We start from the raw sequence: 17,613 nt of genomic DNA, 5'->3' as shown, positions 1-17,613 counted from the left end.
CTGGGCCGATCCAAATTCGTGCCGGGCCACAGGCGGCACGGCCCGATTTACACCTCTAGTCTGACCGGATCGGACAGTAAACACCCCTATGATGCTTAGGCTATGAAAGTGGAAAGTCGAAAGATCAAATGTTGCAATCGCTGCCTTGGACAGAGCCTAGAGCCTAGAACCGGGTCCCCCGGTTCATCCTCGTTTTAAAACGTGGTCGCGGATCAGAATTTGCCGCTTGTATTTCAGTTTTCATTAAGACATACCTTCCCGAAGCAAGCCCAGGTTCGTTTTAACCAACCTTCACGGGAACCTCCTCCTAATTCTCTCTCTGATAGCTATATGCCTGTATTCATGCCGGAGACTATCGGTGACCGTGAAAAATCCGTTAACGCCGGCGATGAGCCTACAGTAATCCAGAGAAAAGAATCTTCGCTGTTGCAGATGGTTACGGCTCTCGCCCTTCTGCTCGGTCCCTTACATTTGGTCGTGGCATTGATTTTCATGGCGTGCTTCCTTCCAAATTACCTAGCTTTCTCGTGCGTAGTAAAGTTGTTCTCCTTTTCTCCGTCAGCTCTGCTTAGCCTTTTCCCTCTCTCTCTGCTTTCGTCTCTCTTTCTGAATGCTGACACTTTTTTTTTTTTTCAGGATATTTGTTCTGCTCTTGTTTTTTACGGTGCTTCCTATTAACGATGAAAGTAAACTAGGTCGAACATTGGCATGGTAAAATCGTTTTTCCCTAATTTTCTTCAATTATAGTTTACCAAATAACCTTTTTCTTAATTTTATGGTGTAATTTGCATGAATTTTCAGGTACATCTGTTACCATTGCTGTGCGTATTTTCCGGTGACGCTGCATGTAGAGGATATAAAGGCGTTTGAATCAAAACGAGCTTATGGTATGCATTTATTCATTCAATTGCCAGTATATGATGTTTGAATTCTTTTTGGCCTGCCCGACGGTCCTGGATCCTGGACCAAGACTAGGTTACGCTGATTTTGTTCATGACGGACTCTATCCAATCTGGGCTAATACGGAGTTGACCTAAACAATGCATTGTAGAGATAGCCAAATAGCCAATGACATTGCTACATGAATCCTGTTTTGTCATTCTACTCCATCGAGGGCCATATAATGTAAAGATCGTAAGGGAATAAAGGTTCTAGTAGGTGGAAAGAGTATGAAATGGTGCTATGGCATCTAATTTGATGTTCACGATGATGAATCTCCTGATCTCAACAAGGATATCAGGCAAAGCTAACCAATATCTTGGGGCTGCAAACGAAACGAATTGAATATGGGTAGAACCAAATTTGATTCATTTACATTCAATTTCAAATTGGGATTGCAATTGTATGTTGAATAGTATCAATAAATTAAACTAAAAATTATCAAAATGTTATATATTATTAACAATATGAACTAAAAATGATTTTCATATTTCATTACAAAATGAATTTAAAATAATTTATACAACACATGAACCTATGACAGTTTAGTAAAAACACAACATCAAACCAACTTTATTAATAGATACAATACAGATTTTAAGTATATATGAGCATAATATTTATATATAAATGAATCAGTTTTTATTGGATTGGATAGCAGTTGATCCATATAGTTGGATCATATTAAACAGAATGGAATAGCGAAACAGGATTCATGTAGCTGACCCATAAAGTTGGGATAGGGCTTAGATGATGATAATGATGGTGATGGTGATGGTAATGGGGTTGATCCAATTATAAATGGATTGAATTCAAATCACCCTTAATGGGGTCAAGTTCATATATGAATTTGGACAAATAGATAACGTTTGCTGCCATATTTGTAATAATGGAGACAGGATTTCTTGAAGGCAAAAAGCATGCAAACACCCTCAGAGCACATCATCCAGCTGCACATTGGCAAACGCCTTAGATGCTGTGCTCCCAGGGTGTTTGCACAACTTTTGCTTTCAGGAGATCTGGGCTTGTATTAATGGTGTTGTTGCACAGAAGGTAAAGATAAAGAACAAGAAGAAGAAGATAGAAGATGAAAGTGAAGCATATGGGGTACAGTTTCACCATCTGGGATTGGCCTCACAATCTCAGGCAAGGAAAAAATGGTGTCTCACTACCATTTGGGTGAAAATTTTCCACTCAAGACTATAAGCATTTTATGGTTCAAATAGAATTCTTTCATACATTTGGAAGAGAAGGAGTGCAAGACTATTTATAGGCAAGAACAAGGTTCCTGGAAGAGAAAGTAACTTAAACCTTCTCAAAAATAGAGAAAGGGAGTAAGGTTGGCTACAAATGGATACTAGTATCTTTGTGCCTAAACAAACAGTAGATTGTCTTTGTTAATAGTCTAGGTTGTTAATCATGTTTAAAAATATTATGTTTGTAAACAAAGAGAATCTACTGTATGTATAGGGTACAAAGGCATTAGTAGATCCATGTAGGTATCAAAGAGGTAAGCTTTCCAATCCACCCCTCTCAAGACCTTAATAGATGGGATCAACATTGTGTAAAGGGCCATTCTTTTGGTCTAATACTCTAATTACACATCTAAAGCCTAAAATGTAACTTGCTTTTGAGACTTTAAATGGTTTGGTAAATTTGTTATTAAGAATTTATGTCTAATCTTGCTAAAATGGGTCATTCATATTCCTAGGTAAATTTATTGTTTTGCCCTTATGTTGTTTAGTTCATGTAAAAAAGTATTAAAATAGTCAAATACTAATGAAACAAAAAAAATATTAATAAGCTGTTCTGAATAAATTATTAAAACATTAAAAGAAAATACCAACATAATAAAATGTTACTAAAATCATACAAAAAAGTAATAAAAACATAATAGAAAAGTATTAATAAAAATTATTAAAAAAATAATACTATTAAACTAAAAAACTGATAAGATATTACTAAAATACTAATAAATATTACTTAAATATTAAAATGTGAAAAATAATGATACAAATAAAAATAATATATTCATAATATAAAAAATCAAATATAATTTAAAAATATTAAATGTTGTGTTAAAATATTATTACAAACTAAATATTAATAAAATATTAGTAACATAAAATATATTTCTGAATACAAATATTTAAATACTATTTATTATTAATACATTTATTTTTTAATATATTAATATTTCGTTAACAAAATATTTTCTATTATTTTATTAATATCTTAAATTTTATTCATGTTGTCATATTTGTTATTATTTTATTAATAGTTTACTATATTATTTAATATTTTTTTATCATTTATTAATTCTATTCCATTAATATTTTACTGATTTTATTAGTTTTTCGTTATGTTATTAATTTTTTATAATATCTGATCACTATATCATTATTCATTTTTTTGTGTTATCATATCATTATTCATTTTATTTATTTTGTTGATATATTATTAATAATATTTTACTAGTAATATTGTTTTATTATTTTATTAATATATTAGTACTAGTATTTTAATTTTTTGTTAACATGTTACCAATATAATATTTGTTATTATTATACCATGTTACTATTTTATTATTTCGTTGTTTTTATTACATTCTTATGTTATTAATGATTTATTAATATTTAATTAATATATTATTATTATTATTTTAATATTTGTTCACTATTTAATTACTCTAATAATATTATTTTATAAATATCTTTTTCTTATTTTGTTATTAATATTTTATTATTTGTTATGTTATTGTTATTTTATTATTTTCACTAATATTTTTTTAATTTTCCTGAAATTTTAATTTTATGTTCATATTTTATTATCTATTGTTATTGTGTTAATATTTTGTTAATAATATACTCTTATTGTCTTATTATTATCGTTTTACTATTATTACTTTTTCTTTATTAATATTTGATCAATTTATTATCGTACTATTATTTTTAATTATTTCTTTTGCTTCTCATTGTTTTTCTTTGTTTTTTTAATTTTTAACTGTTAAATGTTTAATTAATCCCTTTTATAATATTTTTTCATTAACATTAACATCCATTTTCATAATTCAGCATTCAAATTCCAGAACAACGTTCTCTATGCTTAGATGTCAAACAAAGGAGAAAATCACAAAATTTCAAAGTACTTTCTTTTGGAGCTTTTTGCTTCTCAGACATAAGACTTCAGTGTAACAAAATGGCAACTAAATGCCTATTCAGGATCCCTCACCCCACAAGTACGCTTTACTTTATACTTGAACCCTCTTGTTCTTTAGCTATATCTTGCCTTAAACACAGTTCAACCCTTACTCCTCAAACACTTGGAAAGCGATTAGTAAAAAACTTTGTTTACCTTCATAACAAAACTGACCCTACCAAAATGGCAGGCTTAGTGCCAAATCGTTTCAGTTCTGCTCTACCGTGAATTGTCCAATGAACCAATAATTATTTCTTAGAATTGTGAATATGTCATATCTTGGTGAGAGGTCATTGGAGTATTCATGCTATCATCTGTTCATCTCTCTAAGAGATTTCTTTGTTATTCTTTTTTAATTTTACTACCTTCTATAACACCTAGATTCTTTCTCTTAGTGACCTCACCACCATCTCAGTTCAATTATTTTACTCTCTCAACCATCACCTTATTTTGCACATTGACTGCCTCTATGTATACCTGCAGTCTTTGGGTATGAACCACATTCGGTTTTTCCAATTGGAGTTGTTTCTCTTGTGGACTTTACGGAATTCATGCATCTTCCAAAAATCAAGCTTCTTGCAAGTAGTGCTGTAAGATTTCTACCTTTGATGCCAGTAAGATATGGCATTAAACAGAACAGAATGGTGAAACAGGATTTATGTAGCCGACCCTATAAAGTTGGGGTAAGGCTTAGATGATGATGATACCTGTTGGTATGGTTGGAACTTTTCACTATTTCCTTCTTTCTTCATTTTTGTGGAAAATGACAGATTTTTTATACACCATTCCTGAGGCATATATGGACCTGGCTGGGGATAACTCCTGCAACAAAGAGGAATTTTACCTCACTTCTGGAAGCTGGTCATAGTTGCATTGTAGTGCCAGGTGGGGTGCAGGAGGCATGTCTTATGAAGCATGGATCAGAGGTCTGTTTGTATCCTTCATTTGATTATTAGAGGATTAAGTGTTCTTAGTGTCTGTTCCAATTGTTTCCTTCAATAAATCTAAATCCCACTTGTGCTTGTAGGCTTTTCTTGTTGTACCCAGTCAAGTATTTCTCAAATCTCTCTGATAGTCTCTGCTTTGCTTCTTTTATAATTTCTTTCTGGGTTTCACAACTGAAAATAAATAGCCCAGTTGTGCATTAAATGCTTTGATTTATCTGAAATCCCTTAGTCTTGGTTTGTGACATCCCATTTCTGATAAAATGGAGTAAAACCCAAGCAAAAAGATGAAAATACTCTACACTGTAATAATTAATGCACAGGGGCACCGTTTTCTCTTGAAACAAGCAACTACGGGGCCATAGTTATGGTGGTTTGTCTAAAATGGCCAAAGGCCATTACCCAATATTCGTCCCAGCTATCTAGGGTCTTGGGAGGGGTAGACTGGATATGGTCTAACCATTGGAATTTTTTTTGTACAAAAATGACCACTCGCAGACTTGAACCCGTGCTCTCACGCTTGCTAGCACAAGCTTTTACCATTACACCAAATCTAAAATGGGATGCTCCTAAATCACCAGTATATATTTTTCTCTCTTTTCTTGTGGGTAAGTTTTACATGCAATATTTCTCATTCAGTATGTTTAGAATGTTTACTTTTCTGGTTATTCGGGAGGCATATTCCCTTTGGTAATCTTTACAATCTGACTTAAGGAACACTAGTTTCCTTTCTCACATAATTTTTTGTTTTGTTTTCTGGCAAATATAAATCCAAATCATCAGGTCCTGGTTTTGGTGTAGAATATCAACCAATTATCTGCAGGTTCTAGTCCTTGTTTATACTATATTGGTTTTATTTAAATATTTCTGCTCCTTTTTTAATTGGTCTATGTCAAATTACTATTTTTGTAGATTGTCTTTGTCAAGGCAAGAAAAGGGTTTATTCGCATAGCCATACAAACAGGCCGACCTTTGGTTCCAGTTTTCTGCTTTGGTCAGGTATTGATCTTCAGAATGGGAACCTCTATGCCATGCACTCATACTTTATTATTTCTTTTATGTCCTCCAAATCCTGTGACCAAACCCCTTCCCACAATGTTTGGTACTTTGGTCTCTGAAGGGGGTCAGGAATGAGGAAGTATCTGAGAATTTCAACTTTTAAGAATTTCTTTTATGCCATGCACTCATACTTTTTCTGTGCATTTTTTAATTCTTCTGGTCTATCTTAGAATTTCAACTTTTAAGAATTACATGTGACGTGAAACTTGTTAGCCTTTCTGAATCCTCTAGTTATTTTTTCTCAAAGGTTCCTTATTATCCTTCAACAATCATACTTCTTGCATTCCAATAGAATTCCTTAAAAAAAAAGACTTTGGCAGCTAGTGTTGCATAGACCTAATCCCTAAATTGGCTGTCATTTTATCAGTATTGTATGGACATGGGAACCAGAATTTGATGCATATCTAAGAGCCTGATTCAGCAAGACAAATTAAAAGTATAAACTATTAACTCATATTTTTATTTATTTTTTTTTGAAAGGTAAGAAGCTTTCATCAAAAGGAGGAAAAAGAGGAAGTGATTCCCTTGCATATAGAGAGAGCTAGAAAATAAAATAAGATAGAACGGATTACATAAAGATAGCTTCTTCCCTGATCAGAGTACCCCACTGAGAGACAAATTGAGCAAAGCTTAAATGGTTAAACCCAAGATCTCCTAATAGAGGGAAACCCAACTAACCAGACCCTTTTCAATTCTGGTGCAAACCTTTCCGACAGAAGAAGAGACATTTTGGAAAGCCCTGTTATTCCTCTTTCCAAACATACCAACAGATGAAAGCTTTTAATCTCCAAGAAAGAGAAGAGACGCTGCATGTTTGGTGGAACCACCCAAATGACTTCAAAAACACCCAAGAATGACACCAGATTTGATGGGTGAGCACACAGTGAAGCAAAAGGTGCAAGCCACAAAGAAAACACCTATTGACAATAACCAAACCTTTAGATCTGAGGTTGTCGACCGTGAGAATATCTCCCTTGATTGCTGCCCAGATGAAGAAGATCACCTTTGAAGGGATTTTGGACTTTCAAATCCAGTTCGAGGGAACCTGAATTTCATCGGTCCTTACCAACAACTGATAGCAAGATTTAATTGAAAAGGCACCAGACCCATCCCCAGTCCACTAGAGTTTATCTTGGTCCAAAGGATTAAAGACAACATGGATCAGGGAAGCCAGTAAGGAAACCAGATTAGCAATGTCCAAACCATCCACATTCCTTATCAGCCATGGCACCCAGATGATATTGGTGGCTACCATTTCAAAACAGTCACTAGTTTTGATATCCTTGTCTTGGGCTAAAGCAAATAGAGAGGGGAACTCCTCGGCAAGGGGAACAATACTGCACCAAACATCCTCTGAAAATTTATACCTAAGGGAAAAGGTTTAGAACTTTATTTTTGTTACAACATTTTGTGGGAAAAAAGCATTCTAATGATTTATACCTAATGGGAAATTGGCATTTATGTCAAATAAGAAAAGAGCTAAAGGAAAATGTTACGTAAAAGTGTCACTCAAGAATCCATTAAGCATAAGAATCTGATGCATGTCTGACATGGATGGTTCATCCATATAGTCCTTGCAACACTAGCATATATGCAGTTAAATTCAAGTTTATTGGGATTGATCTTATTTGATTTTCCTTCTGAAGATTTTGATTGGACAACATTTTAGTAACTAAATGTGTGGCGTGCTCCAGAAAAGGTAGTCTCTCAAAAATGTGCTTTTCAGGTTTTATTCTTGTCTGAAATGGACAAGAAATGAGCTCGTTACCTTTTTATTCATTTCAATATTGTTTCTTCTATTTGGTTTAATTTCCCAAGGCTCTTATCCTGGGCCTTTCTAATGCATATCAAAGACCTTTAGTGCTGCTCTTATTGATTTAATAGGTTGTGCCATATGGAGTGTGACATTACTGGTGATATGTGGGATTGGAAAATATTACTAGGGGCGTAAACAGATCGAATTCGAATCCAATTAGAGAATCTGATATCTGACGGATATTAAAAATTAATATCCGAATTCGAATCCGATTAAGTATTCGAATATTCGATTCGATTTGAATTCGATTAATTAATTATTTTAGATAATTAATAAGTGTATATAATAAATATTTTATTGATATAAAGTATATAAATATATACATTTTTTATATAACTTAATTATTATATATATATAAATTATATAAAATATTTTATATTATATATAAGAATTAAATAATCGATCGAATTTGGATATTTATCGAATCAAATCAGGTCATATCCGAATTCGAATCCGATTAACTATTCGCTATGAATAGGATATCCGAATTCAACCGATTAGATATTCGAATTACCCAAATTCGATTCAATTATGTCGAATATCGAATTCGAAATTGGATTTTCGAATACTGTTGACACCCCTAAATATTACCTCTGCAGTTTCCTTCTGGGAATTGCCTAGTCAGGCCTTAAAAGTGTCAGATCTACTTTACAGAATTATTTTGGGGATTTTAATTTTATTGTCATACCCATTGTCATGGGTTAGAAATATTATTTGCATCCTCCTCCAATAGGGTTCGTAAGTTAATTTTGATGGTAGTCATCGAAGAAGAAAAGGCCCTTCAGGTCTCAGGGATTGATCTTGGAGGGATGAAAAAAAAAATTATCCATATCCCTTTGGCTCCATTCGCCACAGTTGACTCAACTATGGCAGAAATTCTTTCATTTTACAGAGGCTTCAAAATTACCAATATCTGTTGCTTTTCCCCATATCGGAACTAATGATAATCTAGAAATGATGTTTAGTTTAGATCTCTAGAAGGTACGGTGCCCATTGGGCTTTGTCTCATTGTACTATGAAAATCCAAGACTTGAACCAGCCATTGAAAATGATCTTGGTAACAATGGTAATGATAGGCCCCCAATTAACCTTACGTATGCTAGGAAAAGGAAAGGGCAACAATCGGTTAAGGGGGGAAATAATTGAACACTTGGGGCTTACCAGCTGGGCATTTATTGAGGAAGTCAGAAGGGAATAAGAAGAGTCTTGGGGCATTTATAGTTATGTCAGTTATGAATAAGAAGAGTGTTGGGCATTTATGGGGGGGAGTCAGTTATGCTGTCAGAAGAGTATAAGAAGGGTCTTTGGGGGATGGGAAAGGGTATGTTTTTGGGGAGTGAAGAATATTGTGAGTGTTTGGGAGAGCCGGCGTCTCTTGAAGAACCGACCAACTGTTAATGCTTTTCTCTTAATGAATACTAGTTTCTTTTCATTGGTATTGTGTAATTTTTGCCGTGTGACTGAGAATTGTGTGTGAAATCTCTGGGACCTATCAGTGGTATCAGAGCCCGTCTTTCCTTGGCCACGGTGACAGTTAAGGAAGTGGCATCGCAAGTGGAGGGATTCGAAGAACGCTTGTCTTCTCTGCATTCTGGTTTTCGTCTGGAGATGGATGGCTTACGTAATGATTTTCAGCGTCTCGATCCGGATAAGGTAGCAGCTGGACTTTCAAAGATCTCGTCTCTAGAGAGCTCGGTCCAATCTCTGGAGGGAGGCGTTCAAGATCTGGTGAGACGTTTTGATCTGTTGCTTCATCAACAGGTCTCTTCTGCTCCCTTGTCTTCTACTGACATTGCTCTTCCATTAATTACATCGAGTCGTGTTGCTGACAAAGGGAAGAGTGCGGCATTCCTGACGTCTTCTTCGATGCCGGTGCCGGAACATACTCTTGATTCACTTCCCAGGAAGTTGGAGTTACCTATTTTTTATGGGGAAAATCCAAACGACTGGCTTTTTCGTGCGGAGCGCTATTTTGAGATTAATGGATTGCTTCCGGCGAAGCGTTTGCAAGCTGTTGTTGTCTGTTTAGAGGGCGATGCTTTGGCGTGGTATTACTGGGAAGATGGTCGGCGACCTTTTCGTGGTTGGACAGAATTCAAAGAGCTCCTCCTTGAACGTTTTTGATCAACTCAAGAGGGTAATTTACAGGAGCAGCTCTTTTCGTTACATCAGTCTTCTACTGTTAAGGAATATCGTCGCCAATTCGAGGTGCTCTCTGCTCCCTTGCGTGACCTGCCGGAATCAGTCCTTGAAGCAGCATTTGTTAATGGGTTGCACCCAGATATTCAGGCTGAACTCCGACAGATGGAACCCGTTGGGTTGATCAGGAAAATGGTTGCGGCCCAGAAGATTGAGGATAAGAATTAGGCCCTTTGGGCTTATCAATCAGGTTCATTTCATCGTTGGCCCACAACATCCCCCTCTGGAGCTCATTTTAATTCACAGGTTTCGCAGGTGACTACTTCCGCTGTCACCCGACCTGCACGTGCCGCGATTCCTTCTTCCTCGGTCCCAATTATTAAGCCCCTGCCACCTGCTTTCAAAAAAATGACCGATAAAGAGATGCAGCAGAAGCGTGCGAAGGGTCTATGTTTCCGTTGCGACGAGAAATATAGTCCTGGTCATCGTTGTGCTCAGAAATCACTTCAGGTTTTATGGGTTCAAGATGAGGTCGAAGAAGTTACTTCTGATGTGTCTAATTTGGACACCACTTCAGCGGACACTGAAATTGCTCCGGCTCCAGATTCAGCCGTGCTTTGTGTTTCATCTCTTGTGGGCTTGTGTGCGGCTAATTCCCTTAAGGTACATGGATGCATTTTGTCACGTGAGGTGACCGTATTGATAGACTCAGGTGCATCTTACAATTTTATCTCCGAAGCTTTAGTGGAGGAATTAAAATTACCCCGCGCTCCTACACACGAGTTTGGAGTTTAGATGGGTAATGGCGACGAGGTGAGAACTTCTGGAGTCTGCCGTCAGGTCTGCCTCAACTTACCTGAATTGGAGGTCATTGCTGATTTCTTCCCTTTAAAATTGGGCTCTACGGATGTCATTCTTGGTTTTCCTTGGTTAGCATCCCTCGGGGACTCAGTGATGAATTGGGGTAACATGTCTATGAAGCTCAATTTGGGGGGTGTCCGTGTGAAATTGTAGGGCGACCCTTCTCCCTGTTCTTCTCAAGTGTCTTTGCATGCTATGATGCGTAACTTACAACATGAGGGACAAGGGGTTTTGTTGGAATTATAACATTTGCAGGTGGTGGATTCTTCGTTGAACTCTGCCTTGCCCATACCCCTGCCAATTTCCGCTTTACTGGATGAGTTCAAAGATGTTTTTGATATGCCTACGGGTTTACCCCCTACTCGGGCTACGGAGCATGCTATTGTCTTGCATGAGGGCACGTCCCCGATCTCTGTTCGTCCTTACAGATACCCTTAGTTCCAGAAAGATGAAATTGAACGCCTTGTCTCTGAGATGCTGGCCGCGGGTATTATTCAGCCAAGTACAAGCCCCTACTCGAGCCCAATCCTTTTAGTCAAGAAAAAGGACGGAAGCTGGCGTTTTTGTGTTGATTACCGGGCCCTTAACCGTGCTACGGTTCCGGATAAGTTTCCCATTCCGGTTATCGAAGAACTTCTTGATGAGCTTCATAGTGCTTCTATTTTCAGCAAAATTTATCTTAAATCGGGCAACCATCAGATTTGTGTCCGTAGTGAGGATATTCCCATGACTGCACTTCGCACCCATGAGGGCCATTATGAGTTTCTTGTCATGCCCTTCGGTCTTACCAATGTGCCATCGACTTTTCAGTCATTAATGAATATTGTCTTCCATGGTTTCCTCCGTCGCTTTATGCTGGTTTTTTTTTATGATATTCTGGTTTATAGTGCTTCCGAAGCTGCCCATTTGGATCACCTTCAACAGGTTTCTGTTGCGTGCCCACCGTCTCTTTGCTAACTCAAAGAAATGTATCTTTGCTCAGCCTAGCATTGAATACCTGGGTCATATTATCAGTGCGGCTGGTGTTTCTGCCGATCCTTCTAAGATCCAGGCCATGGTTGATTGGCTCCAACCATCTTCACTTAAAGCTCTTCGCGGTTTTCTGGGACTTACGGGCTATTATCGCCGTTTTGTGCGTAACTACAGTAAAATAGCATGGCCATTGACATAACAGCTTAAAAGGGATGCCTTCTCATGGAATGCAGAAGCTGAGAACGCCTTTCAGGAGTTGAAACGGGCTATGACGACCGTACCTGTGTTGGCCCTTCCGGATTTCTCTCAGCCCTTTTTGATCGAGACAGATGCATCCGGTGTGGGTCTCGGTGCGGTATTAATGCAGAATAATCGGCCCATAGTTTTTTACAGCCACAAGCTTAATCCGTCTGCACAGTTTAAATCGGTTTACGAGCGTGAATTAATGGCTATTGTCTTTGCCATTAAAAATTGGTGCCCCTATCTTCTTGGTAGACGCTTTATTGTTCGTACCGACCAGCGTAGTCTTAAGTATCTGTTGGAGCAGCGGATTGTCGAAGGTGAGCATCATAAGTGGCTCCTTAAGCTTATGAATTATGACTTTGAGATTCAGTACAAACCTGGTACTGAAAATGCCGTGGCTGACACTCTCTCCAGAGTTCCTACTGAAATGCACTTAAATTATCTTACAGTCCCTATTTTTCTTGATTTTGATGACCTTAAGGAGCAATTTGATGCTGATTCTTTTCTGGCCAACATTAAAAATGTCATACAGCATGATCCGGCTACTTATCTTGCCTACTCTTTAGTTGGGGATCACCTTTGTTATCATGGTAAATTGGTTCTGTCGGCTTCTTCTCCATTTATCCCCCTCTTACTTAAAGAGTTTCATTCTGGTGTTGTGGGAGGTCACGCTGGAATTCGCCGGACATATCGGCGTATAGCAGCTGAATTTTATTGGCGGGGGATAAAACATTCTATTTAGGAGTTTGTGCAGGCCTGTGATGTGTGTCAACGCAGTAAATATGAAGCCATGTCTCCTGCTGGCCTTTTTCAACCTTTACCCGTTCCTAAACAGATCTGGGAGGATATTGCTATGGACTTTATTGAGGCTCTTCCTAAGTCGAAGGGATTTGATACAATTATGGTGGTGGTCGATCGTCTCTCCAAGTATGCCCATTTCATCCCTCTCAGTCATCCTTTCTCAGCTCTCACGGTTGCTCAGGCTTTCTTACACAACATAGTTCGTTTACATGGCATTCCCCGATCAATTGTGTCTGATCGTGATAAAGTCTTTATGAGTTTCTTTTGGCGCGAGCTTTTCACTTTGCAAGGTTCAGAATTGCGTCATAGTTCAGCTTACCATCCCTAGACGGATGGTCAGTCGGAAGTGGTTAATTGCTGTTTAGAGGCTTATTTGCGCTGCTTCGCGGCTGATTCTCCCTCCCGCTGGTCTTCTTGGTTATCTTGGGCAGAATACAGCTATAATACCTCTTTTCACACTGCTGCTGGCATGACATCTTTCAAGGTGGTTTATGGGCGCGATCCTCCTCCATTAATCCACTATGAACTTGGCTCTACGGATAATGCTGATGTTGAAGCTGTTCTCCTTCAGCGTAACGCTATACTTGGTGAGCTATGTGCTCATCTACACCGTGCACAACAAAAGATGAAAGACTCGATTGATGCGAACCGACGTGATGTGAATTTTGATGTCGGGGATTGGGTCTATGTGAGAGTGCGACCTTATCGCCAATAGTCACTAGCTCGCCGAGTCAATGAAAAGCTTGCCTCTCGTTTTTATGGACCATTTGCTATTGTGGAAAGAATTGACGTTGTCGCTTATAAACTTCAACTTCCTCCAGATGCACGAATTCACCCAGTTTTTCATGCTCGCAACTCAAGAAGGCGATTGGCAACCATATCTCTTCTCTTGTGATTCCTTCCACTCTGTCTGCTGATATGGAGATGCTTGTGGAACCTGCTGCCGTGTGCGGTGTGCGCTTATCCACTATGCCAGGAGTTACTGGTTTGGAAGTGCTTATTCATTGGCAGGACCTGCCTGATTTTGAAGATTCTTGGGAGCCTTTTGACTTGCTTCGAGACCAATTCCCTCATTTTAACCTTGAGGACAAGGTTAGTCTTTGGGCGGCGGGTAATGATAGGCCCCGAATTAACCTTACGTATGCTAGGAAAAGGAAAGGACAGCAATCGGTTAAGGGGGGAAATAATTGAACACTTGGGGCTTACCAGCTGGGCATTTATTGAGGAAGTCAGAAGGGAATAAGAAGAGTCTTGGGGCATTTATAGCTATGTCAGTTATGAATAAGAAGAGTGTTGGGCATTTATAATTAGGCCAGCTGGCCATTTATGGGGGGGAGTCAGTTATGCTGTCAGAAGAGTATAAGAAGGGTCTTTGGGGGATGGGGAAGGGTATGTTTTTGGGGAGTGAAGAATATTGTGTGTGTTTGGGAGAGCCGGCGTCTCTCGAAGAACCAACCAACTGTTAATGCTTTTCTCTGAATGAATACTAGTTTCTTTTCATTGGAGTTGTGTAATTTTTGTCGTGTGACTGAGAATTGTGTGTGAAATCTCCGGGACCTATCAGGTAAGTTATGGAGGGGGCTGCTGGGATACCCATCTGTGTGTTGTAACGCTTGTTCATTTTGTGAATTGCAGACAGACGTATTCAAATGGTGGCAGCCAAGTGGGAAACTGTATCGGCGACTGTGTAGAGTTATAAAGTTCACTCCAATCATTTTCTGGGGAACTTTTGGGTATGTAGCATATATCTTCAGCCTTTCTCTATTAACTTTTTTAATCAATTTGATTTAAAAAAGTGAAAAAATATACCTATTTTCATCTATTCTCTGATATCGAGTCACTGCAAGATGCCAAAATCCTATAGAGAAGAAAATAAGGCATAACAGGATTAACCAGTGAATCATTTGGGTGTTATTTAGTAGCATAGCTAAGTTCAAGCACCCTTTCTCTTCACATGGAGGTTAGATATTAATCATCTGTGTCAGCCATACCTTTCCATGTATTGAACTTTGAAAATTGAAGCGGTCAGTGGCATTCAATGAGATCCTGAAAGTTTCCCCTTCTAAACTATATTGTAGCTTCACTTAAGAGAGACTTCATCTTTTATCATTTTTAAATAGAAAACTAGCAAGCATAGACTGCAGAGGAACCCATCCTTTTTCTTGCATTGGACAATGTTGTAAATATAGAAGAAGAGAGAGAATGGAACTTACTGTTTTGAATCTTCTTTCCAAAATTATAAATACAACAAATCTTGTTGGTTTGAGCTCATAACTTGGTATTGGGCAAATCGGTATTTTAACTACAAGAAACCTTTGTCAAAGCACTGAGAGTTTGGAGCAAAAAATGATGGATAGTGTGAATAAAATTCAATTTGTAAAGCTGGCAGGTGCTGCTTCAATGAATAATGAAAAAATTCTACATAGATTCAAAACCAGGCATTCATCCCTTGAGAGAGATAAAAGGAATTGTATACAATTCTTAACTATAGTCTATTTAATATGGTTCTCATTATAGACAATGAAATCCATCTAACGGTTTTATTTTCTCAGATCACCACTACCATATCGCCGGCCTATGCATGTTGTGGTTGGCAGGCCCATTAAGCTCAAAAGAAATCCACAACCAACCATGGAAGAGGTAAGAACACCTTGGACCCCTCCTTCCCATTGGTGCAGGATATAAATAAGTTGTTGTTAGTGACTTGGTCTTCGTAAGTTATCCTTTATTTCTTTCATTTAGGCTCTGTTAGGGATAGTGTTCCATATCTCTGGTTTCTGTTGATGGTGCTGAAGGATGAAAGCAATCCAACTCTCCTTCTGTTGATGCCTGATGGTTTAAATGAGACACAAGGAAAGACCATATCATTGCTATCAACATGGGTTAGCTGCAATTGTCACCCACACACACACAGACTTTATCCAGAAGGCATGCTGGCGTATCAAAAAGCTCATGGTGGAACACCCTATCTTTCTGGGTCTTTAGCTTTTTTCTCTAGTCATAAACTAAACTAACTTCCTCATGCCATTAGGCCTTCAATTTTACATCACAAGAAATGTTGTGGGCAACAGAAAACATCTCTCTTCAGTACTGTTTGACTGGTGCATGTTGATGGATTAATTGCACTGAAACCTGTGAAGTTTCCTTCTACATAATGGATTAATTGACTGTTCACAAGCATTCCGTTTTTGCTGATGTGTCATTCATGCCATATCAGCAATTAAATGGAATCGGCAAGAAAATCGCATTTGGCAATCCTGTTTTAAAAAAAAAAATGTTTTTGCAATGATTAGTTCTCAGATTCAGGAAAGGAGGCATTTCTTGAATCGTCAAATTGATGTTTCTTGAATTGCCTCGTAGGCGTAGCACATTGAAATTTGAAAAAACCGACTTCTTTTTTGAGATGTCATACAGTTATCATTATAAATATATTATAATATTAAGTTAAATCACTTTAAATGCCCAGTCAGCCTGCATCTCGATTTTTTTGTGTTATTCAAAATAACAGGTAAAATGAAACACTTGTGAATCGGGGCCCACTTGTTAAATGAAACACTTGTGAAATACTCAAGTGCCAAACACCCCGTTAGGATTTAATAACTTAACACACCACGGAAATACAAGCCTTTAAATCCGTTAACTGACATTATTTTACGTTGTCTGGGCAGGTGAATGAGGTGCATAGCCAATTTGTAGCTGCCCTTGAAGAGCTCTTTGCGAAACACAAGGCTAGGGTGGGCCATGCTGATCGTCAATTGACAGTACTCTGATAAGTGCTTTCCTTGGGTTTCCGGTATTCCATTTGCAAATATATATTTCAGTTGTACTTGTTGAATTTTATATATTTATATCATAGGGCATTTAGTGTCTCAGATAAAGTTTAAAATATTGACACGATAGGCCTCATAGGAAGCGCATTGTATCAGTATCAAATGATGTGGATATGCGGAATATGACGACATAACCTGTGCTGGTGGTCCTGACCGCCGCTAAAGGTTATAAGGATGTCCTAATTGCTGCCATAGCTCCGTGGCCACTAGCGTAGATAAAAAAAATGTTCACTTCTGATTTTTTTTTTTCTTTGTTCAATTTCTATAGGCTACCCCAAGAACCTATGGAAAATAATGAAAGAAAATATAATTGATTTTTTATATGTTTTAAATAATTTCGTTGTAATAAAAAATTATAAATGGATCTATCAATGATCTTTAAACTCATTGATCTAACAATAATTTATACAAAGAATGAATTTTTCTTAATTTTTAGGAAAATTTTGGAAAATAAAAATTCATTTATTTTATATACTTTAAACCATTTCATGGCAAGGAATAACTATAAAATGGATCTATCAATGACCTATCAAACTCATTAATCCAACAACAATTTTAGGCCAAGTTTGGGAGTGCTTATTCAAATAAGCACTTAGTTTGGGCTGAAATCACACCAATAAGTACTTATTGGTGTTTGAGAGATAAGCCTGAAATAAGTGATTGTTTTGAGAATAAGTGTTTATAAAATAAATACTTATTTTATAAATGAAGTGCTTATAAAATAAACAATTATTTCCTTTCTGGTATGTCTTGGCCCATCACATCATTTATAAAATATTTATACTTGCCCTATTTAAAATTAGTGTTTTTT

At 37.3% G+C, this 17,613-nt stretch overlaps 1 protein-coding gene across 3 annotated transcripts; it reads left to right on the top strand.

Annotated features, from left to right (window-relative positions):
* Window positions 1-144: 144 nt before the first annotated feature.
* Window positions 145-17,037, top strand: LOC104606872 (diacylglycerol O-acyltransferase 2D-like). Of its 3 annotated transcripts, none has more exons than XM_088889248.1 (9): window positions 150-527; window positions 637-711; window positions 802-887; window positions 4,621-4,820; window positions 4,908-5,063; window positions 5,994-6,080; window positions 14,608-14,705; window positions 15,525-15,612; window positions 16,641-17,037. In XM_088889248.1, the coding sequence occupies exons 1-9, from the start codon at window positions 331-333 to the stop codon at window positions 16,740-16,742; spliced, it is 1,089 nt and encodes a 362-aa protein (XP_088745374.1). In that variant the 5' UTR covers window positions 150-330; the 3' UTR covers window positions 16,743-17,037. The 3 variants fall into 3 exon arrangements, with proteins under 3 accessions (XP_088745375.1, XP_088745374.1, XP_010270587.1); XM_010272285.3 differs by having other exon boundaries at window positions 153-527; window positions 4,621-4,727; XM_088889249.1 differs by lacking the exon at window positions 14,608-14,705 and having other exon boundaries at window positions 145-527.
* The last annotated feature ends 576 nt before the right edge of the window (window positions 17,038-17,613 follow it).

Source organism: Nelumbo nucifera, chromosome 6 (assembly GCF_055504915.1).
Source record: "Nelumbo nucifera cultivar China Antique chromosome 6, China Antique-T2T, whole genome shotgun sequence".
Classification (NCBI taxonomy): domain Eukaryota; kingdom Viridiplantae; phylum Streptophyta; class Magnoliopsida; order Proteales; family Nelumbonaceae; genus Nelumbo; species Nelumbo nucifera.
The sequence above is the reverse complement of the archived record's forward strand: the minus strand, read 5'-3'. Positions and strand labels throughout refer to the sequence as shown.

What these genes read in the sequence shown, in the direction of transcription:
- LOC104606872 (XM_088889248.1), top strand. Translation starts at nt 331, where the DNA reads ATGCCTGTATTCATGCCGGAGACTATCGGTGACCGTGAAAAATCCGTT. An exon ending in TGAATCAAAACGAGCTTATG is followed by an intron (nt 888 to 4,620) that starts GTATGCATTTAT and finishes GTATACCTGCAG; the next exon opens with TCTTTGGGTATGAACCACAT. An exon ending in ATTTTCTGGGGAACTTTTGG is followed by an intron (nt 14,706 to 15,524) that starts GTATGTAGCATA and finishes TTATTTTCTCAG; the next exon opens with ATCACCACTACCATATCGCC.